Source organism: Gopherus flavomarginatus, chromosome 1 (assembly GCF_025201925.1).
Source record: "Gopherus flavomarginatus isolate rGopFla2 chromosome 1, rGopFla2.mat.asm, whole genome shotgun sequence".
In the NCBI taxonomy this organism is placed as follows: Eukaryota; Metazoa; Chordata; order Testudines; family Testudinidae; genus Gopherus; species Gopherus flavomarginatus.
Genome location: NC_066617.1, coordinates 228,433,714 through 228,460,690, shown reverse-complemented (window position 1 = coordinate 228,460,690; position 26,977 = coordinate 228,433,714). Strand labels below are relative to the sequence as shown.

Sequence of the window (26,977 nt, the reverse complement as noted above, 5' to 3'; positions counted from 1 at the left end):
GCCATTGCTACGTTTTGGCATGATATGGGTGTATCTTCACTGAAGAACAAAAAGGTATGTTATTAACTAACTCACTCAAGTTAGCTAACTGGAATTAAAATCCTAATGGGGACTAGGTAGCCATCTCCTGCAGGGGCATTGGAACAATGTGTATAGTGGTGGTGCTGAGAGCCATTGAACCAAACTGTTAACCCTGTACATGATGGAAACCACTTCAAGCCAGGAGTTCCAGCACCTATGATCACATGAGTTAAGAGGTCAAGTTAAAGTCTACAGGGAACCTGGGGTTTAATAGTAGCGGCTCACTAGTGAAAGTCACAGTTGGCAGCCTTGCCTTCACTAGGATTTTAACTTCTTTTTTTCCAGTGAAAAAATAACTAATAGGTTAAGGATTAAGGCCTTTCCAAAGCTACAAGACCTCAACAACATTGACCCTCCCTCCCATCTTCTCAAATACGTGCCTTGGGACAGTCAGTAATTCCAAACCAACTAATCTCTATTAACATAAAGGAATCAAGATGAAAACATGTCCCCTTCCCTCCTCACTGAACTAGTCCTCTATTATTTAAGGTTTTCATAATCAAACAAAAGTATTTGAAGCATGTTCACTGGTTAACAGATGGCCAGTGCATATTACAGGACTCAATGAATTTGTGCTACTGCATTCTGCAAGAGTTACAAATTATAAGTGGTTTTCAAAGGTAGCCCTCAATAGAGCACATTGTTAATACTAATACCATAACAAAAAAATTACTGAAATTTAAAAAATTGTCTTTATAGATGACAAGGACACAGATTACAGTGGTAAGGTCTATCTCCAGAAGAAAAGGTCACAACTTCAAAAGATTTTGGAGGGAGGCAGGTGGGAGAGAGCTATATCTGACCATGAATGAAACATGGGTTTCCATGTTCAGCTCTCAGTAAAAAATGAAGAGTCCTCACATGAAGGGCCTATCAATCCACAGTCATCAACAAACATGGCAATTTCCAAATAATCAAGATCTTCCAAAAGTCTTCCCCCACCCAACAAGCAACACTTTCAATTTTTTCCAAGTAGAGCATGAACTAGCTGCCTGGTATCCATTCATCAATTTAGGGCATGCGCACCAGAACAGCACTTTGCAGGAATCAGTGATCAAAAGAGATGGTAAAAGAGAACCATTTTATTTACAGTTTTTGGAGTCGAGAGGGAAGATGATATCTATTATTGGAAGCCAAACATCTTTTAAGATATCCATAGATAAACTGCAAAAAAGAGGAGGGTAAAAAGACTTCCTCTAAAACACCTCTAACATTAAGCATATAGCTTGATATGGAAGAGAGTGAAAAGTCATTTCAAACTCAAAGCAAGATTCAGTTCTGGGTTTACTTTCTGATCAAAAACTTGCAGAGGTAGAAGAGTCTGTTCAAAATACTACTCCTAAGACAATCTTTCTGGCCTTCTTTGGTCACTCCCCTCCTTATCCACAGCAACAAATACAAGATTGTCTTCAAGGTCTTTCACAGTTCAGCTCTATCCTACCTATCCCTCTCTATTATCTTATCAGCCTTCCCCTTTGCTTGGCCAATGATAAAAGTGTCAGCCATCTGCTTGTCTATTTCTCCCACAAGAAGCTTCATCCCTTCTTCCATATTATTCCTTATGTGTAGGGCCCTATTTCCAAATTCATGGTCCATTTTGGTCAATTTCACAGTCATAGGATTTTAAAATAGTAAATTTCATGATTTCAGCTATTTAAATCTTAAATTTCACAGTTGTAATTGTAGGGGTCCTGACCCAAAAAGGAGTTGTGGGGGGAGTTGCATGGTTATTGTAGGGGAGTTGTGATACTGCTACCCTTACTTCTGCACTGCTGTTGGTAACAGAGCTGCCATTAGAGCTGAGCAGCCAGAGAGTGGCACCTGCTGGCCGGGAGCCCAGCTCTGAAGGCAGAGCCACCACCACCAGCAGCATAGAAGTCCGGATGGTATGGTATGGTTTGGTATTGCCACCCTTACTTCTGCACTGCTGATGGTGGGGCTCTGCCTTCAGAGCTGGGCGCCTAGCCAACAGCTACCATTCTCTAGCTGCCCAGCTCTGAAGGCAGTGCAGAAGTAAGGGTGGCAACACCCTGACCCCCCTGCAACTCCTTTTTGGGTCAGGACCCCCAATTTGAGAAACGTTATTTTCCCCTGTGAAATCTGCATAGTATAGGGTGAAAACACACAAAAGACCAGATTTCTCAGGAAGAGACCAAATGTCATGGTCCATGATGCTTTTTTTATGGCCGTGAATTTGGTAGAACCCTACTTATGTGTAAATCACTGTCCCACAAAACACCTGCAAGACCACGACTTAACCCCCTTCATACTCACTTCTATTCAGCACTGGGTGAAGCATAGGAACATTAGGTCCATGCTTCAGGACATCAGCTCCTGAAGTGATGTACTTACACCAGAATCTCAGCTTTTGTTGAAAAATGAACTAAGAAGTTTCTAGCCCTTCTAGTGAGGGGAAGCTTGAACACAAGACCTGAGTATAACTAATGCAGTGATGACCCCATAAGTCTGCAGTAAGCCTGGACCAATAGCTCAGAGAGGTTTTAACACCTAACTTGGCTGTTATCTCCAAGACCTCACGATCTTGGGGAGGGGAGGGAAGAGGTGCCGACACCATCCTAGGAGAGGACTCAATGTGGCAGGAGGAGAGGAATGCAGCAGTCCTGATCCAACCACCCACTCAGATACACTCTGGCTGTTATGGTAAGTACTGGAGGGGCCTCTCCTCTCAACTCTGTTTCTCCAGGGAGGGAGGGAAGCCTTGTGGCTCCTGGGGTTGAGGTCCTGGTGTGCATAGGGCCTCTGATTGCCCTTTTACTGTGATGCCTATAGCATATTATTGGCCGATAGTGGTTAGGCAGGCTGCAATTTAAGACTACGGCTACTGATCTGCTTATATATCACCATTATTTAAAAAAAAATTTCTACATCTACAAATTGTGCACACAGTTAGGTTACGGAAAAAAAATGCTTATATTACCGTTATCCCATTCTCCCTCCTCTCATTTGTATGTTTCACCAATCTGTCATGACTTGTCTTAAACTAGGATTGTAAACTCTTAGGGAAAGCAACCGTCTTTTACTACATGTTTGTACTGTGCTAGGCACAATGAGTCCTTGGAGCTAGGTGAGGAGAACACCAGTGAGTAGCAAACTTGTACATATACCTCCACAAAAGTGTAATTATACTACCAACCTATACCTTAAATTACTTTTATTTTGAAATCAGAGTATCCACATGGGGTGTTATACTGGCATAGTTATGGTGGTAGAATTATGCTGCTAGAGCTATGCAGTTCCCCGTGTAGACAAGTCTTAAGAGTATTTAAGATAACATGTAAAAGACTCTCTCAATATGGTTTAATCCAGGCAATTGGACAACAAAGAACAAACCAAATTCATTAGACAAATTTGGAAGCTTCTAAACACATTGCCTATCTGAACACGCTCGGGGAGTTAAATTAATTAGTTGTCTTAAGGATCAAGATAATTTTCAACACCACAGAAAAATATGATGGACTGGACACCACAGAAAATTGTTGCATGTGACTGATTTCCCAGAAAAATTAGAGTTCTTTGTATGCAGTACTTCATCTTAAAAGTCTGAATGTAAATATATTTTTTTAAAATGCAGGGTTTGGCTTTCTCTTTAAAAAAACACAATGCATCCCTAGGCTACAGGATCTAATTTCAAAATAACATCTATTCCAAGATAACAGTTGCCTGAAAAATAAGAGCCAGCCCAGTACTATTTTTAAAATATTCTTAAGTAAATACAATTGGAAAGGCACAGTAATAAAATAATTCTAAAATTACTTTTATTCAGCCAGAAAGCAGAATAGAAAGTAATACATACTTTGCCTATCACATAACCACTGTGGTACTCAGGAGGCACTTGGACCTGAAGAAAAGCTTTGTGGTTGGCAGCTGCAGCCAGCTCCAAATTGAAATGGAACAGCATGGAAAAGAAAGAATATGGAAGTATACAAATAATAAAAAAAGAGACAGACACAGGACACATGAAGAGAGAAATTATTAGAAAGAGATACAACAGAAGATGAAAACACACATACGGCAAGTTTATATATAACCTTTAAGCTCAAAGAAGTTTGCAGAAATTCTAGTATAACTACAATACTACAGAAACAAGTTTGCCACCATATGTTCTTGTTCTATCACTAACATGCTTTCAGGGAAGTCTTATATACAATCACTGGTTAGATTATTACATGAACACTGTAATTAACTACATACAACAACATATACACAATGGAGGTAAACTAGTGTATGCCTATTAAAACTTTACTTTTTGCATTTCTAGAACTCTTTACTGTTAAATATATATCCTTAACTTGCATTAACATTTTTCATATTTAATATATACAGAGTATTAAAATCAGATTGTTAATTCTAAATCATTAGAAAACCACCAATTTAAGGAAAAATCAGTTTAACTATTTCCCTTCTATTATCTCCATGTTCTATTTTTGTCCTAGTTATTAGCAATTTGTAAGCTTCTAGAGGATAATACGACTATAAGGAATAGCCAGTATGGATTTGTCAAGCCAAACTGACTTAATTTCTATCTTCAACAGAGTAACTAGCCTACTGGATGGAGGGAAGCTGTAGACATGCTATATTTTGATTTTAGTAAGGCTTCTGACACAGTCCCAAATGACATTCTCATAAGAGAACTAGGAAAATGCAGTCTAGATGAAATTACTATAAAGTGGGAGCACATCTGTTAGAAAGATTGCACTCACAGAGAAGTTATCAATGGTTCAGTGTCAAACCGGAAACGTGTGTCTAGTAGGGTCCTGCAGGAGTCAGTCCTGGGTCTGTACTGTTCAATATTTTCATTAATGACTTGGATAATGGTGTAGAGAGTATGCTTATAAAATGTGTGGATGACACCAAGTTGGAAGGGGTTGCAAGCACTTTAGAGGGCAGGATTAGAATTCAAAATGACTTTGACAAATTAGAGAGTTGGTCTGAAATCAACAAAATGAAATTTAATAAAGATAAGCGCAAAGTACTATAGCTCAGGAAGGAAAAAATTAAATACACAATTATAAAATGGGAAATATCTGGCTAAGCAGTAGTACTACTGAAAAGAAGCTGTGGTTTATATTGGATAACAAATTGAATGCGAGTTAATGTGATGCAGTTGCAAAAAAGGCTAATATCATTCTGGGATGTATTCACTGGTAAGAGCTGGTACAAAACCAACCATACTGGCAGGGCCACTGATGGGGGGGAAAGGGGGGGCAAAGGGGCAGGTTCCCCAGGGCCTGGCAATTTAAAAGTGCCTGGGGCTCCTGGCCATGGCCGGAGCCCCTGGCCCTTTAAATCACCGCCAGAGCCCCTGGCCGCTGCCACAGGGCTCCAGCAATGATTTAAAGGGTCCAGGGCTCCCAGCCGCCGCTACTGCTCCAGCAACCAGAGGCTCAAGCCCTTTAAATTGCTGCCAGAGCCTGGCCTCAGCCCTGCCCTTTCTGCCCAAGGCCCTGCCCCTTCCAGGGGCCCAGAGCCGCTCCACAACCTTGCTCAGGATCCCGGTCACCCTGCATACCAATAAGTCCCTTACGTTACTTTCACCTCTGACTGGAGGTGATTGTCCCTCTCTACAGGGTGAGGCCTGAATTGGAGAATTGTGTTCAATTCTGGGCACCACACTTTAGGAAAGATGTGGACAAATTGGAAAAAAAGTCCAGAAGAAAGCAACAAAAATTATAGAAAGTTTAGAAAACCTGACCTATGAGGAAAGGATAAAAAAAACTGGGCATGTTTAGTTATGCGAAGAGAAGACTGAGAAGAGACCCAATCACAAATATGTTAAAGGCTGTTATAAAGAGGACAATGATCAATTGTTCTCCATGTCCACTAAAGGTAGAACAAGAAATAATGGGTTTAATCTGCAGGAAGAAAGATTTAGATTAGATATTAAGAAAAACTTTCTAACTATAAGGGGAGTTAAACTCTGGCATAGGCTTCCAAAGGAGATTGTAGAATCCTCATCACTGGAGATTTTTAATAACAGGTTGGACAAACAGCTGTCAGTGATGGTATAGGCTTATTTAGTCCTGCCTCAGCACAGAAAGCTTGATCTGATGACCTCTCAAGATCCCTTCCAGTTGGACATATCTATGATTTTGTGATTGCTTTCCAGGGTGGGCTGTATCTAACTCACCACCCCTCACTACCCACATTCAAATAAACCAAATGCGTCCCACTATCATAGAATCATAAACATGTACAACTGGAAGGGACCTCAACAGGTCATGTAGTGCAGTCCCCGACACTCAAGGAAGAACTAAGTAATAACTAGACCATTCATGACAGGTGTTTGTCTAACCTGTCTTTAAAACCAATAGTGATGGAGATTCCACAACCTCCCTAGGCAATTTGTACCATTGCTTAACCACCCTGACATTTTATTTATATGTATCATGAAGGATGGGCAGTCGGGGCCAGAACTATTCTGGAAAGCACCGTCCATCTGCCCTTTGATTCTAGAAATCTTTAAAAATGACTTAATCCCACTTCTTCCTAGGTCTTGTGTTTTCTAGCTCCTGTGCCTTAGTTTTCATTAAATCTAGGAGAAATTTTCTGACTTTTGATTCTTTGTCCCAAAAAAATGACAAATTTGTTACAAAAATTTTTTGTGAAAAGTCAAGGTTTTGACCAGCTCTGGTTTTCATGTTTTTCTGAAGTTGCACTCCTACAATCCACCAGTTGTGATTTGGAGAAGAGAAGTTAGGAAGCCTAATAAAACACACAAGTTTATCCTTTCCCTCTAAGGATAAAATACATTATTGCCATAGACACTCTCTACAAGTCCAAGAATATATCCTCAAGCCAGCTCCCAAACCTTCATTGCTTCATGGTAACAGAGAGATGAAAATGAGACTGTTCCACAAGGCTGGATATTTGTGATTTATTTTATAAATAACTACTTTGACACAAACAGTAGAGCTACACCATCTCTGAGTGAAATAAGCAGCTGATTGCCTTTAAGGCTACAATCAGTTCCACACAAAAAGAACGACCTAATGGAAGGGACATAGAGAATTTTGACCTTTAGTTACACGCTAGGGCAATTCTGTCTTGGGAACTGAGATCCCAATTGTAGATTGCATGCTTTAAACATCTCAGAGGGGCAGTAAATTAGCAACACAGAATTTTAATTGCTTGCTTTGGGGAAAGTCAAATGGAACAGACTCTTATCCCAATCTCAAAATATTTCATTACTGATGTTAGAAGATACATCTGCCAGTTTTCCCACCCTTACACTTTTCAAATCAGTTATTAAATCTATGTTGCAATCTTATCACTCAGCCTTACAGAGCTGCTCTGTGGTTTTCGCGTTTCAGCTATGGACCCAGGCCAAGTCCCAAATGAACTGCTGGACTGTTTCCAATGTAGCATTCTCCGTTTACGTTCAACTTTCTCTCTAGTCCCTCTTTCCCTGAAGCGGAATTAGTATAATGATTTACATTTTCTTTAAAGGGAAAACATTAATCATTTTTCTAGGTTTACTTATTAATTTAGAATGAAGAAACAATCACTGCAAAGGAAACATTTGACATCTAGTTTACATCTTTATGTGTTCCAACTACTGTTCTACACTGTGATTTTCTTTGCCCTTTTTATGGGATTTGAGATTTCCAGAATAAAGGGCAACACTAAAATATTAAGTCTTTAAGGGCAAAGATTCTGGACAGTGGCTCTGCACCTAGCGTACGCCACACAGGAGACTGATTTTGCACTGCCAGGAAAAAGGGATGATGTACCTAGGGACAGTTTCAGTTGCCCTCTTCCCCCAACAAAGCATAAGGGATTGCAGGCATCACTACTGCCTTAAGACTGCAGTAGCAGCTCTGTGGATTCTCCATGGCTCAGGGCAGGGATGGGAAGTAGTCTTTCCCCTACTAATCTCTACTGCCCAACAGAAAGCACAGCCAATTTGTGTTGGGGTTTCCCCAATGGAGAACAATTAAATCAGAAAACAAAATCAAAAAACAACTACCACAGCATCAGCATTAATTCTAATGTAAATATTTGCCATTTAAACCTAAAGGGTTACTTAGCAGTTCACTTCATCTGATTTACATTTACATTTACATTGACACTGTAATTATCCAAGGAGTGAAGTAACCCTCCTTATCCAAAAGCTTCAAATGGTAGAATATTGTAACAGTGACAAAACACAGTCTTGTCTACAGCATGCAGTTACTTCTAGAAGGGGAAAAAAACAGACTCTTGTTTATGCAGAGAGACAGTAATTTCAGCTTAGTTATAAAGCTTTGATCTACTAGTGTAATTAGTTTGTTATTTACAACATTGTCACAGTAATCTCAGATAAAACTGATCAGAGATAACAAATTAAGAATATAAATTTAAATATAATCTACTATCAAATTTCAACCAAGCCATATTTCCCCCCCCCCCCCCAAAAAAAAAAAGTAGTCAAGAATACATGCTTGGAACTTAAAACTAGTAACTCTCTCTGATGGCATTTTATCAAAAAAAAAATGCCAGTAAACACTTTAGTAAAAGGTGTCAGGAGTTACTACAGGCTGGATGGTGCTTTTGTGATCAGTCCTGAATGAAGGGTAGCACATAACTGCTCCATCCCAAGAGCAACCCCTAGAAGAAACTGTGACTCAATCACATTTCCTCTGCTCCTCTCTTGCTTTGGGTAGGGATGCAGTGAATGTAGATCTGGAAAAAGTCAGTTTATTTCTCCTCCTAGCGCCTAGCCAGCTACTTAGGCCAGCTAGAGGGTAGATGGGGTTCAGAAGCGAGGTTCCACCACCCATACCCCTTACCCTTGTTTGCAGGGAGCATATTCAGAGATAGTGGTGGGCATACTCCATAACACATCTGGAGCTAAAATGGCCCTTACCAGGCAGGCCAAGCAAATGGGTTGAGGGCCCTACATCCCTTACTCATGTTTACTTAGTCTAATCTAGCTGTATATTGGTCTACACGGCAGCTTTTTTATCTACACAGTGTGTTAAAGTTACCAGATTTAACCTGTAACTCCAATTAAAGTTTTAAAATTGTTTTCAAACAACAAAATAACAAGTTCATGTCTTTATTCTCGCTCTGTAGACGCAAAATAGAATACAAGTTTTAGGTGTATGCGCAAATGGAAACAAAAAGTGATAAAGCAAGGTTTCAGCTTTGTACAAATTAAGTCAGTTCTCAACTTTAGAAAGTACAGTATTAAATTGGGAATGGCCACTTTTAATGATCTGAAGTATAATAAGCTATGTAACTGCAGAAGGAGCTAAATCATCCTTTAATATGAGTCTACATATAAATATAATGCAATAGAACTAAAACATCCAAAAATATGTTTTATACTGGACTCGTTTCCTGGTCTGTTTAGTTTTAGCTGGTATTAAGAAAATGTAACACTAATAACTTTGTTGTGAGAACCAAGCTTTTGCACCCACAAGTCTTTTGTCAGAACCATGAATATCTCTCTATGTGTTTCCTGGAATTTAAAATGCATCCTAGCATGCACTCCCCCCCCCCAACACCCCAATAAAACTTTTTAAATGTGCTGTCTTGGTTGTCCATCTACAATATATCATAATAGTTAAAATCTCTCTCAAGCTTTTTCACCAGACCTCCAGGGTCATGTAGTCAAATAAACTCTATTTTCTACATCTTCCCAACAGTCACAAAGACAAACTAATTTCTGAAAATGTCACCAACAACATGCTTTGGAGAGGAAGTCAGCATGATTTACAGTAATTTATACTGCACCTAAACAAAGTAGCCTTCTTAATTACATTATAGCAACTACTGCATGACTTGGCAAACCCACTTATGCAATACTGACGGGGTATTTTTCATGTTAGTCACTTCAAATTAAATCATTTGTGGCATCTTCATATTATGTTAAAAAAAAATCAGGATTTAATACTTACTGTGTTTTTCTGAGATACCATGTCCTGGAAAACAAAGATCAAGGAAAAGTTTAGGAACATTTGTCTGGATTATTATTTTCAATGAAAATAATTTGCACAGTCTTATCAGTGTGCATGTTGCTTTACAGACTGAGTAAGTCATATTTCCTGCCTCAGTAAAGGTACAAACTAAGGGTATGTCGACACTACCTGCCGGATCGGCGGGCAGTGATCGATCCAGCAGGTATCACTTTATCGCTTCTAGTCTAGATGCGATAAATCGACCCCCGAGCACTCTCCCATTAACTCCTGTGCTCCACCGCCACAAGAGATGCAGGCAGAGTCGACGGGGGAGGGGCAGCTGTCGACTCACTATAGTGAAGATTCCACAGTAAGTTGATCTAAGTACGTCAACTAAGTTGCGTAACTTAGATCAACCCCTCCCCCCAGTGTAGACCAGGCCTAAGATACACAAGAAATAGCATATCATTTCAGATGAGGGTGGCTGCCATGAGGAGAACCAAGGAAGGCTCTCTAGAAGAAGTTGTTTTCAAGGAGGGACCGTAAGGAAAGAAAAAGCATGCTCAATGGACAAGTGGAAGGAGAATACAAGATGGCTTGAGAGTGTAGAAAAAAAGATGAAAGGAGGACTGGGAAAGGTTCTGAGTCTGAGTTGGGAGGAGAAGAGGACAATGAGACAGAATTGGATTTGAGAAGAGACAAAAATAATGAAGAACCTCATGTTCGGTGCTCAACACGGTTAGAATGTTATGACAATAAGCAGAATTTAGCAATGGCTTTTTGCACAGCAGTGGAGTGGGAAAAAGTGAAAAGCAGAGCAGGTGAAGAGGAGGTTATAGTAATCAAGACAGGAGAAGACCAAGGCATGGAAGTACAAGGCATCATAGAAGGCACTGATAAGACATGATCTGGAGTATTGTATACAATTCTGGTCATCATAAGAAGCCATAATAAGTCAGTCCAATGGTCCATCTAACGCCATGAGCCTGTCTTCTGACAGTGGCCAATGCCAAATGCTTCAGAGAGAATGAGGAGAACAGGGCAATTATTAAGAGAACCATCCCCTGTCATCCAGTCTCAGCTTCTGGCAGTTAGAGACTTAGGACCCCCAGAGCATGGGGTTGAATCCCTGATCATCTTGGCTAACAGCCATTGATGGACCTGCCTTCCATGAATTTATCTGAGGGCAGGTCTACGCTGCAAATTTGCATCAGTGCAGCCGTACTGCTGCAGTGCTGCTGGTGAAGACACTCTAAGCCAATGGGAGAGAGCTTTCATGCTGGCTTAATAACTCCATCTCCACAAGAGGCGGTAGCTATGTTGGCTCTGTCTACATCAGGGATTAAAGTTGGTAGAACTACATTGCTCGGGATATGGATTTTCACACCTGTGAGTAACGTATACTGAAGTAAGTATGTAGTGTAGGCCTGGCCTATGTCTTTTTTGAACCTAGTTATATTTTTGTCCTTCACAACATTCCCTAGCAATGAGACAGGTTGACAGTGTTGTGTGAAGCAATGTGTCCTTTTCTTTGTTTTAAACCTGCTGCCTATTAATTTAATTAGGTGACCCTGGTTTCTGTGTTATGTGAAGGAGTAAATAACACTTCCTTATTTACTTTCCCCTCACCAGTCATGATTTTATAGACCTCTATCATATCCCCTCCTTAGTCATCTCTTTTCCAAGCTGACGAGTCCCAGTCTTATTGATCTCTCCTCATATGGCAGCTGTTCCATACCTCTAATCATTTTGGTTGCCCTACACTGTATCTTTTTCATTTCTAATATAACTTATTTGAGATGGGGTGACCAGAACTGCATGTAGTATTCAAGATGTGGGCATACCATGGATTTATATAGTGGCATTATGATATTTTCTGTCTTATTATCTATCCTTTTCCTAATGATTCCTAACATTGTTAGCTTTTTTGACCACCTCTGCACACAGAATGGATGATTTCAGAGAACTCTCCACAATGACTCCAAGATCTCTTTCTTGTGTGGTAATAGCTAATTTAGTCCCATCATTTTATTTGTATAGTTGGGATTAATTTTTCCAATGTGCATTAGTCTGCATTTATCAACACTTAATTTCATCTGCCATTTTGTTGCCCAGTCACCCTGTTTTGTGAGGTCCCTTTGTAACTCTTTTCAGTCTACTTTGGACTTAACTATCTTGAGTAGTTTTGTATCATCTGCAAATTTTGCCACCTCACTGTTTACCCCTTTTTTCAGATCATTTAGGAATATGTTGAACAGCACTAGTCCCAGTACAGACTCCTGGGGGACATTGCTATTTACCTCTCCATTCAGAAAACTGACCGTTTATTCCTGCCTGTTGTTTCCTGTCTTTTAATCAGTTACAGATCCATGAGAGAACCTTCCCTTTTATCCCTTACTTTGCTTAAGAGCCTTTGGTGAGAAACCTTGTTAAAGGCTTTCTGAAAATCCCAGAACACTATATTCACTAGATCACCTTTGTTGATCCCCTCAAAGAATTCTAACAGATTGGTGAGACATGATTTCCCTTTACAAATGCCATGCTGACTCTTCCTCAAAGTGTATTCATTTGGGTCTGGCAATGTTCTTTATAGTAGTTTCAAGAAATTTTCCTGGTACTAAGTTAGGCTTACTACCCTGTAATTTCCAGGATTGCCTCTGGAGTCTTTTAAAAAATTGGAGTCACATTAGCTAGCCTCCAGTCATCTGTTACAGAAGCTGATTTACATACCACAATTCAAGAAAGTTGAGATTAAACTAGAACAGGTGCAGAGAAGAGCTATTAGGAAGATCAGGAGAATGGAGGGCCTATCTTATCATAGGACACTGGAAGAGCTTGGTTTGTTTAGTCTCTCAAAAAAAAAAAAAGGTTGAGAGGGGATTATGAATGCTCTCTGTAGATACAGAAGTATCTATATGGGGGTAAATATCAGGGAGAACAAAGAGCCATTTAAGCTAAAGGACATTGTTGGAACAAGAATAGATATAAACTGGCCATGAAAAAATTCAGGCTTGATAGGGAAACCCCCCCCCGACCCCACCTTACCCAAGGCCCCAGGCTTTTTTCTGACAATAAAGTAAGAGTAGGCCCTTAGCTAGAAGCAAGAGTTTTAACTCCTGCTAAACTTGTTTTTCTATACAAAAGGCACGCTGAGGCAAAAAATGTGGTCAGGGCCCCAAAAAGAGGAACTAGAATTGGATAAAGGGGAACCAGAAAATCTGTTAAGTTATAACAGCTTTTAGTTTATTATGGTTTATTAAGTTGCTTGTGTGGGCGTAAAATATAACTCATGATCATTTGACCAAAGGTACACCAATAGGTATTTTTGGACCCAACTTCCTCAAAAAGGCCTGAGCTACGTGCAATAGCGTAACCACAAGTAGGTGGAAAACCAGGTGTCAATGTCCTGACGATCGCGAAACCTGTAAAATGGGGAAGTAACAAAGGAGCAGGCTTGCAAATTAGCTCATAACCGGTATATTAATAGCAATTGTTTTTAGCAGATGGTTAAAAGATGTTATTGTATTAACCAAATAAGGTATCATCGGATGTATGAGTTCATATAATAATTTGCGGTTTTCGGCTTTATAAACCCAGGTATCACCGCTGTAAGGTAGAGAGACTTACCCCTTGCTAGGGGATTTGTCGTCTCTCCGTGTGTACACATGTATCTCTGATTAATCAATAAAGGCTGTCTGATCAACTCAACACGGTGGTGGTCACTTTCCACGACAGGCTGGAAACTAGCAGAAGGTTTCTAACCATGAGACGGGTAAGGTTCTGGGACAGTCTCCCAATAGGAGTTGTCAGGCCAAACAACTTAATTAGTTTTGTGTCTTATGTTTCTAATGTCCATGCTTCAGGGTTTCAGCCAGCCACTGGTAAGGGTCAGAAAGGGATTTCCCTTCCCCACTCCAATGTATTCTGGGAGATTTTTTTTTTAATCTCCTTCCTCTGAAGCATGAGGGATGGCAAAGACTGGAAATGGGATACTTGGGATGGAGGGCCAGGGCTCTGATATGGCATCGAGCATTCTCTTTCTCAGATGCTTGACTGGCTCTTCTTGCTAGCATGCTCAGGGCCTAATTGATCACCATATGTGGATTCAGAAGGAATTTCGTCGATCAAATTTGCAGTGATTTTTTTTTCTTCAATGTTCTGCAGCACATGGATGCATGTCATTGGCCAGGATCATCTGCATCTCTCTCAAGTAATCATTTCCCTGCCATTACCACAACCTTGAGCACTATGACCCATGACATATAGAAGGTCAGAGTAGATGGTCTAGTCGTCTCTTCTGGTCTTAAACTCTATGACTCTGCGACAAAGGTTTTAGCAGTGGGGACAGCAAAGAGACTAAAGGATGTGAAGGTAGGGATAAGAAGGTAGGGATAATCTGCTGCACAGAAGAGGATGTCTTCCTCTATTCTGCTAAAATGGACAGAAGTACCCGTGAGTTATGATCTGTGTCCAGGGCAGTCTGCCCATGGCTAGCCAGAGTGCTTACAGTGTAATAACTTTTATTGCCTTAATACAGGGGTAGGCAAACTATTGCACAGGTGCCGAAGGCGGCACGCAAGCTGACTTTCAGTGGCACTCACACTGCCCAGATCCTGGCCACGAATCTGGGGGGCTCTGCATTTTAATTTAGTTTTAAATGAAGCTTCTTAAAATTTTAAAAGCCTTTTTTACTTTACATACAACAATAGTTTAGTTATATATTATAGATTTATAGAAAGAGACCGTCTAAAAATGTTAAAATGTATTACTGGCATGTGAAACCTTAAATTAGAGTGAATAAATAAAGACTCGACACAGCACTTCTGAAAGGTTGCCGATCCCTGACCTAGTATAAAATTAAATGACAAGCTTATAAAAAGCTTTTGTGATGACATGTTTCTTATCTTCACCCCACAGCAACAGCAGATGAATTTTTGAGTGTGTGTGTGCATACAGTTTCACCCACTCAGCCTCTAGAAACTACAAAGCAAATCTATAGTAATGGAGATGAGTACGCTGACTAATAATAAAACTATGTTCAAATATTGGCCTAAATCAAATGAAATGTGTCATTATTAAACAAAAACCCTAAAATCTTTTTACAGCATACTTAACAATAGTCAAGAGAAAGAAACAAACCTTACTTGTGACTGAGCTAATGAAAATCAGAACTACACACTTGTTTCCATGTCAAGCAGTTTGAAGAAAAACAATTACCATATTATAGGCCTATAAACATGCCTGCATGTCATTTTAGAAACACAAATACTCCCATTTTGTTAAGTAGTCAATGCACAGAGGTAAAGCTTCCAAGATGCACAAGTGTTTGCAGGATGAGATTCTACATTTGCAACATCTGTATTAAAATGGATTTTGAAGTGAAGACCTTACCTTAAGTGACAGCGCAGTGTCAGCATCGGTATCATGGTAGAGTATAACATTATTGGCCATGTCAAAGCTTTCACGCACTCCAAGGTGGTAGAAGAGTGATGGCTGTCTGGAAACATCACTCATATCCACTACTGCAACATCTGTAACAAGGGGCGGGGGGAAAACAGCTAAAAACAAAACCAAAACTCACTTCCAAGCTGATTCTTATTTTACAGAATTTAAAATTTAAAAAATGGAATTAAATTTGGGCAACAGACAAAATCCATACATTCAATAAGGCATTTGGTCTATTTAAAAATAAGTTTTCCCATCAGCCAGGGAAGAGACAGATACATACACGCGCAGTAAATAAAATAACAAATGGCTAAAGTGTTATCACCATCAGTTACTACTATTGCCAGAAAGGAGAATGCTGTATCTGAGGGAAAGCAAGTCCCATTTGCCTACCCCTATGCCATTACAGCAAGAGATCTCAAGGGCCCGCTTTGGCAAACCACACCAGCCAGCCACCAGGTCAGTAGCCAATTCATACTAATGCACAAGTGACCCAAATCATGTACCAAGACACTGAGACACCTCCTGAGACCAACCCCTTTCATCATTCCTTAGTTGTTCACCTCCTTCAAAAATCATGGGGGGCTGTAGGGAGAGGAATCCTCTGTCCCCACAACCGAAACCAGACTGGGTGCCTCCCAGCCACATCTTGGTGTACTTTCCAACCAATTCAACTGGTCCTCTCAAAGCTTCCACAGAGTTCCCAGTTTGCTGAAGAATTCAATATCAGAATGTCACAGGCTATATGTCTGTACTGCAGCTGGGAGGCATAATTCCCAACTCAGATAGATGAACACACACTAGCTGTGCTTGAGCTAGCAAGCTAAAACTAGCTGTGTGACTGCAGTGATATGGGTGGCAGCTCAGGCTGGCCATTAGAGTATAATCCCATCTGAGATCTTAGGTATGCACTCCAGATGGCTCGCCTGAACTGCTGTCCATCCCACTGCAGGCATGCTGCTATTTTTAGCACACAGCTCGAGCATACCTAGCATGTGTACATCTACCCGAGCTGGGAATTACACCTCCTGGCTGCAGTACAGACATACCTATAGAAACCAAAAGGGCTAGATGTAGAGTACACGGTGCTTTGAATACAAATTAAAATCTACATTTTTTTTCCTTATAATAATTCAGCACCACATTTAAGAAATGTAAGTGGTATATAACTAAGGGAAATTTAGAGAATTTGATTATGGATCTGCATACTAACATTCAGAAAAACAAGTCTAAAAACTCGAGAAATGTGGGTTTTGTGCCTGTGTAAATTGTTTTTGTGGAAACATAATGCTGTGAAATCAAAATCACCTTCTTGATGAGAGAATTTAGACAATGTGTGCAGGTAGGACATAGATACTGCATTTAGCAATATGCATTGTTGATGAACCATAATATAATTTATTGAAACAAAGTTGTATTTTTCAAATTCATAATGCATCACCAAGCAAATAATATAGTCTACAACTGAAATTTATTTTCTTTGCCTGCATGTTAAATGGTGATGCATGAAGCAGCAAGAACATAATTTAATCCATTAAACTGATAATTTGATAATAAAAGCAGAGGCAAACACCTGCTTTTCAGGCAGACATTATTCATCCCTGTACATTCATTATTACTATTTTCAATAGGCAGAGAAGGTTTTTTTGTTCAGTGTGAAAAGAAATTTTCACAATATTTTTAAACATCATTTGAAAGAGCTTCTTTCTCCCAGCTCCAAAAACAGAGTTGCTTTTCCTAAGAGATTTCGAGCAAGTAAATCGAACACATAATTATATATGTTAAATGTAATCAATTAAGCCACGTTAAAACAATAACTAGGGCCCTACCAAATTCATAGTAATGAAAAACACATCACGGACTGTGAAATCTGGTCTTTTGTATACTTTCAGCCTATACTATGTAGATTTCATGGGGAGACCAGCATTGTTCAAACTGGGGGTCCTGACCCAAAAGGGAGTCACAGGAAGGTCACAAGGTTGGTCACACTATTGCTGCCCTTACTTCTGTGCTGATTTCAGAGCTGGGAGGCACACCATACCATGCTACCCTTAGTTCTGCGCTGCTGCTGATAGCGGCTCTGCCTTCACTTTCCAGAGTGAGAGTGCTGAAGGCAGTGCTGCCACCGGCAGTAGCACAAAAGTAAGAGTAGCAGTATCGCAACCCCCCTACAATAACCTTGCAGACCCCCCCACCACACTCCTTTTTGGGTCAGTATCCTTACAATTACAACACCATGAAATTTCATATTTAAATAGCTGAAAACATGAAAATTACCATTTTAAAAGTCCTATAACCGTGAAATTGACCAAAATGGACTGTGAATTTGGTAGGGCCCTAATAATAACACAAGCTAGCTTAACAAAAGAGTAAGGAGATTCAGAGTTGGGTTCTACTATGCACAAGTATTTCTGGTTCTCTCCAATTGGGTGCTTTAAACATAGAACACCAATACTACAGAATACCACAGTAAGTTAAAGGGCCTGACTCTCACCTCACTTAAACTGGTGAAAATCAGGAGTTATTTCACTGACTCAATCAGCACAGCTTAGGCATGGGATCCTTAACTGTCCATTTGGGCAGGTATAAGGTCCTTTTCTGCCACTCTAGTAGTATAATGGCACATTAGGTTCTGATCAAAAGAAGTTGAATTGGTGTAGAACTGGTGCAAGATCAAAATCATATGCAAATATTTTCTGCATTATTTCTGTATTTCCTGGTTGTCATTTCATCTGAAATTTTCTTCATCCTGCCAACTGAAAACGTTACCTCCTCTTTTTCATTTGGTCTTAAAGGTGCATACTAGAGTAGAAGTGTAGCTGAGCATCCTGATGGTACGGCACTGAGCATGAATCTTGCATTACTTCAATTCCTTTGCTCTTTTAGTGTTTGCACTGGTGTGAAAAAATACACTTGGGAACCTTAACTCTAAGATAATGACTTTTTTGTGTAGGAGAAAAGAGAATAAAGGAGAATTATTAAGGAGAACAAAATTAACAGGACAGTGACAGCAGCATCACAAGAAAAGGCAGAAAGGAGAATAAGATTTCCCCATCCTCCTCCTTTTAAAAATAATTGTTTTTAGTGTCGGTACCTTGACTTCAGGTGATCTCATGGCAGCCATGACAGAGAAATACAAAGAGCCCCTGGAATTGAATGGGCACGATATAGAAGAAGAGTGGGAGCCAAGGAGGAAACTGAAAGCAGAGTTACTAATGGTGAAACAGAAAGAAACTTCAGGACTGGCTTCTTGACATGGTTAGGATCTAGACTAGAACAGCTAGGAGACATCCCATTCCCTGGAGCACTCTAAGCATCCTCTCCAAGGGTACACTGAGGGACTGGGAATGGAAAGGAAATCTTTATTTATGCACTAGCTGTGTTAATTCAGGACAGAAGTGTGGCTTTTGAGTCCAGTGGGTCACAGAACTAGTAGTAAAAGGTTGGGGGCAAAACATGGCAGCAACAAATACTCAACATGATGTGGTTAAATCTCAGTTCTCTTCCTTTGCTGAGGAAGGAGGAAAGCCCAGAGGCTCTTGCCAACTGACTGGTGTTGCTGCTGCTGATACCAATGAGTGTCAATGGTCACCTATACTGGCTTTTAATGTATTTTGTTATCCCATTACTGACAAGGGCACAGTCATCTTTTTGCTGCATGTAGCTTTGTGGGTGGCTCACTAAACTCTGCTGATGGTTAACCCAGCACCTCCAGAAGTACACTCACACCAACTGCCATATCCCACCCTACAGTAATGCTAATATTCATAACCCTGCAGATATCCTTAGAGTGACAAAGGAACCTTGCACTTGAATTGAAGATCTAGCATTATTGCAAAAAAGCAAGGATTACCTTACTTACAGCTGTCCTGAGATCCACAGGGACATCTCACAGTTCTAGTGACATCTACACAAATGATGATCAAATGCATCTGCAGTTCTTATCTGGCTCATATCCTCCATGGCAGAACAGTTTGTCCACCAAATGTGCTGCCATGGTCTCTCTGTTCAAACTTAGGTTCAGCCTCCTTTATCATAGGTGTGTGCTTCAAAACCTGGAGCAGGAGTTCCCACCGTCACACACTATGCTGTGGGTGGTGCAACCTAGTGATCGGAGCAGAGTCAGAGGGCAGAACAAGAGGCATGGTCAGAAGACAAGACAGTGGTCAGAGCCAGGCGTTAGAATTGTGGGGGCAGTCAGAGGCAGGCGGGTACTATGGCTGGAGCAGAGCAGGCAAAGGTCAAAACAGGTCTGGCAGAGCTGTGGGCATGGAATGCACTGAGCAGTCACAGTGCTGCTGCTGCTGCTACAGGTCATAAGCAGTTGGCTTTTCTGCATCACTTAGTGAAGGTTTACTTGGCTCACCCAAGCTCATTGGATTGCTAGACGACCAAGCCCAGAGGCAGCTGAGTTCCTGACATTTGTAAACTAATGGTGACATTGTCAGGGTCTATTAAAGAGGGCAGACTGTATCTTAGAGTCCCTCTCATACAAAAAAACACACACACACGAAGGCATCTCATAAAGTTATCTAATAACTGTTAATAATAAAGTTCTCAAAGATTTGAAGTACTGCCTGACCTATGTTTTCTTAAAAAAACTTGATACAGAGGATATAAAATTGCACATTTACAGTTCCACTGAAAGATTTTCAAAAACATACTACAAAAAGATATACACAGTGTATTCACTGTGTGTGGGGGAGTCACTTAATTAAAATGACAGCAGACACACCAAAATGTTCTATTTTAGAAGCAATGCTACTCAGATGGCATTTGTTTCTCGAGCAGCCGCAATCACCTTCATTACGATCAAAGAATCCACCCCGACACATCCGTGCTTTCTCATTTCTTCTGAAGTATAAAAGATATTTTTAGCTGCCCCGTTATATCATGGCTAGAGAGGGAAATAGTTTCTTTCTGAAAATGATTTCTGTGACTAGAAAATTTCAAAGTGGATTTCAGCTCTTTCTTAAAAGAAGGGTGGAAATACATTTTAAAACTTTTCTTCATTGTGTCAACTATTGTATGTACACATATAGTTTATACTGAATTAAGGTAATTCATCACTATTAATAAATTGTACAATACTTTAGCTCTGATTAGGTCTTTGTGTTATTATAAAGCATTGTATGTACAGTTTGTTATATTACAGTTCCATACCAGCACATCTTAGAAACTGGATAGGCCAGAGATAAAGAACTGGGACAACTGAAACAAGAAGGAGAACATTGCCTTTGATGAAGAAAAGAATTTGAAGTTACTGTATGACGCTGCATGGAATACATTAATATACAAGTTTAAATGATGGAATTTAATTCTCCATCCTAAACACATCTTACAGGAACATATAATTTCATGAAATTATAAGTGACCTGAGTGGGAACTGGCTTACCCTATAAATCTTTATGTGACAGTGGTATGATTCATGGCACTATTAGTGGAATTTAAAATAAAATCAAGAGCTTTCACATCAAGATTCTATATTTCTAAGAAAGAGGAAAGTAGTAAAGGAAGAGAAATTGCCACTGCAAAATAGCCCACAAATGTGCAGCATTTACCCTACCAGCCAAATGCGGCCTATGAGGACTAATTCAAAGTGCTAGTCTGAAAACAAGCAGGGTAGTCACGCTGGTACCATAGTACCTTCAATAATCCTCCCACTTGAGGACAAGACATAATTGAGTAGGTCTATGGCGTGCAAGACTTTGGATGGAGCTGTGGATTCAACTATTCTGCACCCTGGGGAATTTTCATTTACTTCAGGGATAAAAACTTATTATTTGCAATTTAGATCCATGTCTTCCATGGCTAGTGCAAATGAATGACGGGGCATTAAGTCCATTGGAGGGAACTGTCAAAGCCTCTTTTCAGAACAGGAAGAGGTAATGTATCCCTTACAGAAGCAACTGTTAACACCAATTCTCAATAAACCACTGTTTGATTCTGATAATCTCACTAATTTTTGACCTACTTTGGCCTCTTTTTTTTTTTTTTCCTGAAAAAAATATTGAAATTCTCTTAATGAAACAAGGCTAGCAATACCAGAAATGAAGTGACTACATCCTGGCTTCAACAATTCCAAAAGGACAACCTGTCAACTGGACATTGCCAGAGCACAATGCTCCAGCCATGCCGGCTCCTGACTCCAGCCTTCCCATTACCTTGAGTTTTGGGAGAGATGTAGCACAGGTGACAATTACAAGTAATGATAACTGCAGCTAAGGCACTAGTTTTCTGTATAGTTGTTATCCCCATGCATAACTAGTACTTGTAATTATATACCTTACATCTGTTTCTGACCGCCAACAGTAGTGCCAATTCTCATGATTGTGTTGTAAATCTCACAATATTTGGTGCTTTTCTTAAATCCACAGCTCTTGGAGTCATGTTATTTCATGAGAATCTCTGCTTTTTTTTTTTAAGTAAGATTCTGTAGAAAAATAAGATTGAAAATGTGACCTGAGTATATGCTAAATGACAGGATGGATAAACATCAATTTAAAAGAAAAATCAGATTTTTTAAAAACTTAAACACAGGTTTGTTGAGATTTTTTAAATAACCCTATTTCAAAAAAATTTGAAACTGACAATCTATGTTAAGACCTAAGTTTTACAATCTAGTATCAGAGGGGTAGCCATGTTAGCCTGGATCTGTAAAAAGCGAAAGAGTGTCCTGTGGCACCTATAGACCAACAGACGTATTGGAGCATAAGCTTTCGTGGGTGACGAAGTGAGTATTTACCCATGAAAGTTTATGGTCCAATATGTCTGTTTGTCTATAGGGTGCCACAGGACTCTTCGTCGCTCTTAACAATCTAGTACATCATTTAAATTAAATACAAAAATAACATCATCAAGTGGTGCCAGGGCTGACTCCAGGTTTTGTGCCGCCCTAAGCGGCAAAAAAAAAGAGGCACAGCAATGCAATCGCGCCACTCCACTCTTCGGCGGCAATTCAGCAGCAGGTCCTTCTTTCCGACAGGGACTGAGGGACCTGTCGCCGCCGAAGACCGGGACGTGCCGCCCCAGTAGCAATTGGAATGCCGCCCCTTGATATTGGCCGCCCCAAGCACCTGCTTCCTTAGCTGGTGCCTGGAGCCGGCCCTGAGTGGTGCATATTTGCTGCCAAGTGTTAAAAAAGTCAGACTGTGCAGCGCCCCAGGCTTGGCAGGGGCTGCAGCCAGAGCTGTGCGCCCCCTTGCGGTTTCCCAGGGCTATGTGTCCCTTTTTCCTCCACCCCAGCCCCTGCTGTGGCCAGGGCTTGGTGGGGGCTGCAATCAGGGCCGCACATCTCTGTCTTGCAGCTAGGCCAGTTCTAGGGTGAGAGCTGTGTGCCCCTCATGGCTGTTCCCCTCACTGCAGCCACTGAAGTCAGGGCTGTGCGCCACCACTCCCCGCCCCCCCCATGGCATCAGGACATGGCCTGTCAGTATCCCATTCCTCCCCATCCCCCCATGGGACTCCATTCCTCGCCCCTATCCTGCCCTGCCCCCCAGTTATTTTTAGTAAAGTCATGGACAGGTCATGGACTCTGTGAATTTGTGTTTATTGCCTGTGACTTGTTCATAACTTTATTAAAAATAACCGTGATAAAATCTTAGCCTTAGATATGATGTATCCTCCTGGTTAGCAAAAATAATTACTACATTTAATGTAAAGGCTACATTTAGTTGCAAATCAACATGTGTTAATGGTTACTAAGCAATGAAAATCAACCTGGCTTTAGGGAAATAACTGAAAAATACAAACACAAAATACATTTAAAAATCTATTATTTAAATCAAGGTTTCCTACTTGCTGATTTTAATCATGATTAAAATCAATCCACCCTGCTAAGGGACCAAAAGCCTAAAAGCCAAATAATAATCTAAAATGTATTTTTTAACCAAGATTTTTAGGCCAACGTGGTGATTGTTTGGGGCCTGATTCCTGATTTTTGGATGCTTTAGTTTAGCAATACCATTCTATGTAACTGATCATTTCACTGAGTTACTCCTAACCTGTCAAATTAGAATCAAATCACACATGAGACAAATACAACAAACAAGGCAATCATATTTTGTTTTGTGATATACGTCTTCTGTATGAATTTTAGTCATGTGGTGTAGCAAAAGCATGCAATGTTGGCCTACCTTGAGGCCAATGGACTAATTGTTTACGACTTGATCATAGTCTCAATAAGTTAAAAAAAAGAAGGTTACTATATGTTTGTATAAAATATTAAAATGAATTAATTTGTAAAATAATCTACACACACAGTACATCAAAACAGTTTGAGGGTGAGCTGTTCTCACAATTGCAATCAAAACAATCAAATATTTGGCTGGAAAAGCAATGCTCTCTCACCAACCCCAGTGATGGAAAATGGAGTTTGATCTTCAGTTCCAGTCTCTCACTTGCCAGGTCATCAAGGGTACGTCTACACTGCAACTGTGAGTGAGCCTCCCAAACTGGGTACACAGACTCATGCTAGCACGACCTGAACTAGCATACTAAAAATAGCTGTGTGGATACTGAGGCTCTGGTGGGGACACTGGCTAGCAACCAGAGCTCAAGTCTACCTGACCGGCTAGGCTTGAGTTGGATGGTTAGCCCAAGTCTCAATCATGCATCAAAGTCATGAAATGGGCTACAAATACAGTATTTAAAAAAAAAAAAAAGATATTCAGAAGTTTAACAAATGGAGGGGGGGCACTGAGATGCTCCTCGCCTGGGGAGTCATTTGATCTAGAGTAGGCCCTGAATTGGTCTCACTGTGCTGCCTTCCCGCTGCTGGTCTTTCTTCTGCACTGGCAAGAGCCTTCTGTCAGTGCGCTGCTTTTTGTGCTTTTTCCTCAGCACCAGAGATGGTGAATGGTGCCAGGAAGAGCTCGGTGCCAGAGGAGCACTTTTCACCAACACTGAAGTACTTGGTGACAAATTGGAATGGCTCAGCTCTGAGGCTGGTCTGAGGGCGCCTTCCATGAGGATAGCCTTCAACCTAATGTTTCTGTCTTTTTCAGTCCGGGGTCTGAAGTCCCAACAGATCTGGCACTTGTCCATCACATGAGTTTCCCCCAGGCACTTCAAACAGCTGGAATGCAGGTCACTCACGGGCAAGGGTTTGCCACAGGAGGCATAAGATTTGAATATCTGAAGCCCCGGAACTGGGGTAAGTCCAGCCCCAGGGGTGGAGGAGTCCCCGACAACAGAAACTATCTATTTATACTAAGCATGCACACTAATACTAATTACAGAAGCTATATACACTAAACTATGGTAAGGAAGAACAAAGAGCTAGAATTCAAAAACCATTGGGAAGAAAACCTTGCCAAGGCAAGAAGAAACTCAGAGCGTGTGTGCCCAGCAGTGCCCCTTATACCGGCACATGAGTGTGCACCTCCAGAGGACGCCAGAGCTGGGCCATTGAATATCATTAAGGGAAAAATCTCCGGCAACGGTGCATGCACATCTAACATGGAATGGATATGAACAGAGAAGAACTTGCCTCTTTAGAAAAGCCTTTCCATCATAACACTCATATCACTTGACACACCTTCTAACTATAAGCCCCTACCAAAACAAAACAAACAAACAAGGAAATTAATATTTTAAACATGACAGCCATGCCCCAATGAGCGTTTTGTTTTGATCACAAGAAAGTGTGTGACATTTCTCCCGTGAATTCCACTAGAGACTTCAGTGTTGCTATTTGATGTTATGTGGAAAGCATTCAGTTATTACAAAGATAGGTGGCAGTATAAAATGCTTTAATAAATTTCTGTGTAACTAATCTAAGTAATCTTTTCACTTACCTATTTTCCACTTTTGTTTTAAAATTTCTTTTAAAAAAGAGAGCGTAAATCCTAAAGTTATCTATATAGCAACTAAAAAAACTAATATGCTACTACATTTTTAAGTTAATAATTTTTTCTAGTGCTTAAAGTTAAGAGAACATTTTAGAATATTATAAATTATTTTCCTGGAAAATATATTCTGATGACACTGGTCATACTTGCACTACATCAGACCTACTATAACACTAAAATAAGCATTTTGAATAGAAAAATTATGATAGTTACAATGAAAAGATTCATAAGTCCTCAAAAAGTAGTACAATGGAATGAGGTAATAAGGTAGTCTCCTTTAATGGAGACAATAATAAAAGATAGTATTATAAAGAGTTGTAACATTATTCCTCTAAATGGATTACCCATAAATTTCTGTAAATACATAGAGCGTACCAGTCAGTTCCAGTTAACATCAGTATGTGTTGAGGGAAAGATGCTAGATTTTCTTCTGTTCCTCCCACCACATTACTCTCTCCTTTCTACATCTTTCAGAGACAACTATGAGCTCAAGCCAAGATCAGAGATGGAGGGCTTGTCTAGACTTACAGCACTGCAGTGGCGCAGCTGCACCACTGTAGCTCTTACTGAAGACACTGCCTATGCCAACAGGAGAACTCCTCCCATCGGTGTAGGTAATCCACTTGACAGGTGGCAGCTATGTCGACAGGAGAAGCCCTTTCATCAACATAAAGCTGTCTACACTGGGGGGTTAGGTCAGTATAACTACATTAAGTTGCTCATGCAACTTAAGTTATACTGATGTAAATTCCTAGTGTAGACCAAGCCTGACTTTAGTTTGTGGTGTGTATGTGTCTATATTTAAACAAGTCAACTACTTTCCCACCAACCTATCATTATCTAGCCCTAAGAAATACAATTTTCATAATGGAATCTGTCAAACACTTTAACTGGGAGCTGCACTTCAGTCTTTCATGATAGCATGGCTCAGAAGCACCACTACAAGACCTTCCTCTACCTTGCAGCTGAGAACATCTTGTCACCAGACACAAATCTAGGAGTTGTTAGCACCCATTCATTTCAACGCGAGCAGGATCAAGCCTGTAAATTCATGAATGGCCACATTTTGTACCAGTGATGAAATAAAATTTGTACAAGTGATGAAATGTAGCCTCAAGGAAAGCATATTACAGTAATTCAGTCTGTAATCATCAAAAGACATGCATAACTATAGTGGAGTCAATAAGAGAGCTCTTACATGATAAATAATGCAAGTCCCTGGTGGAGCTAATCAGACATAGCCTAAAAAGTACTTTACTTTAATTCGGCTAGGGATCATGAGAAATAAAGAAAATTACTTTATTGATTTTACATTGCAGACTTTTAATCAGAAGTGGCACCATTCATCAGTTCAGTTGTTATCTGTAAACATTTTCCAATGAAGTATGCTCCTGGGATGCTTTATGGTGTCATTGCCTTTAGTGCCTGGCTAGCCTGATTGATTGGCTTCAGAATTACTAAGCACCCACAATCTCTCTTAAGTCAATAGAAGCTATTGTAGCTCAATATCTTTGAAAAATCAAGCCACTTTTTTAGGTACCTAATAAAATAATACACAAGCAAAACAATAGACTGACAAAATTGACAGGTCTTTTTCTTCTCTAATTTCTATAACTCTGTGAATATATAGTGTACACTATACAAATAAATAAATACACTGAACTCCAGCATAGGGCTACAGTTAGACCCAAATAGTAT

At 40.2% G+C, this 26,977-nt stretch overlaps 1 protein-coding gene across 3 annotated transcripts in view; it reads right to left on the bottom strand.

Moving 5' to 3' along the window:
• MAP3K15 (mitogen-activated protein kinase kinase kinase 15) overlaps window positions 1-26,977 on the bottom strand; it is a 183,336-nt gene that overhangs the window by 108,498 nt on the left and 47,861 nt on the right. The window contains exons 2-4 of one of the 3 annotated variants that reach the window (XM_050936486.1): window positions 15,375-15,514; window positions 9,984-10,007; window positions 3,896-3,976 (exon numbers count right to left, since the gene is read on the bottom strand). The exons of 1 other annotated variant lie outside the window; for it this stretch is intronic. In XM_050936486.1, coding sequence (XP_050792443.1) covers window positions 3,896-3,976; window positions 9,984-10,007; window positions 15,375-15,497 — 228 coding nt within the window. In that variant the 5' untranslated portion in view covers window positions 15,498-15,514. The remainder of the gene's footprint in view (window positions 1-3,895; window positions 3,977-9,983; window positions 10,008-15,374; window positions 15,515-26,977) is intronic. One more of the 3 variants, XM_050936487.1, reaches the window with a different exon arrangement.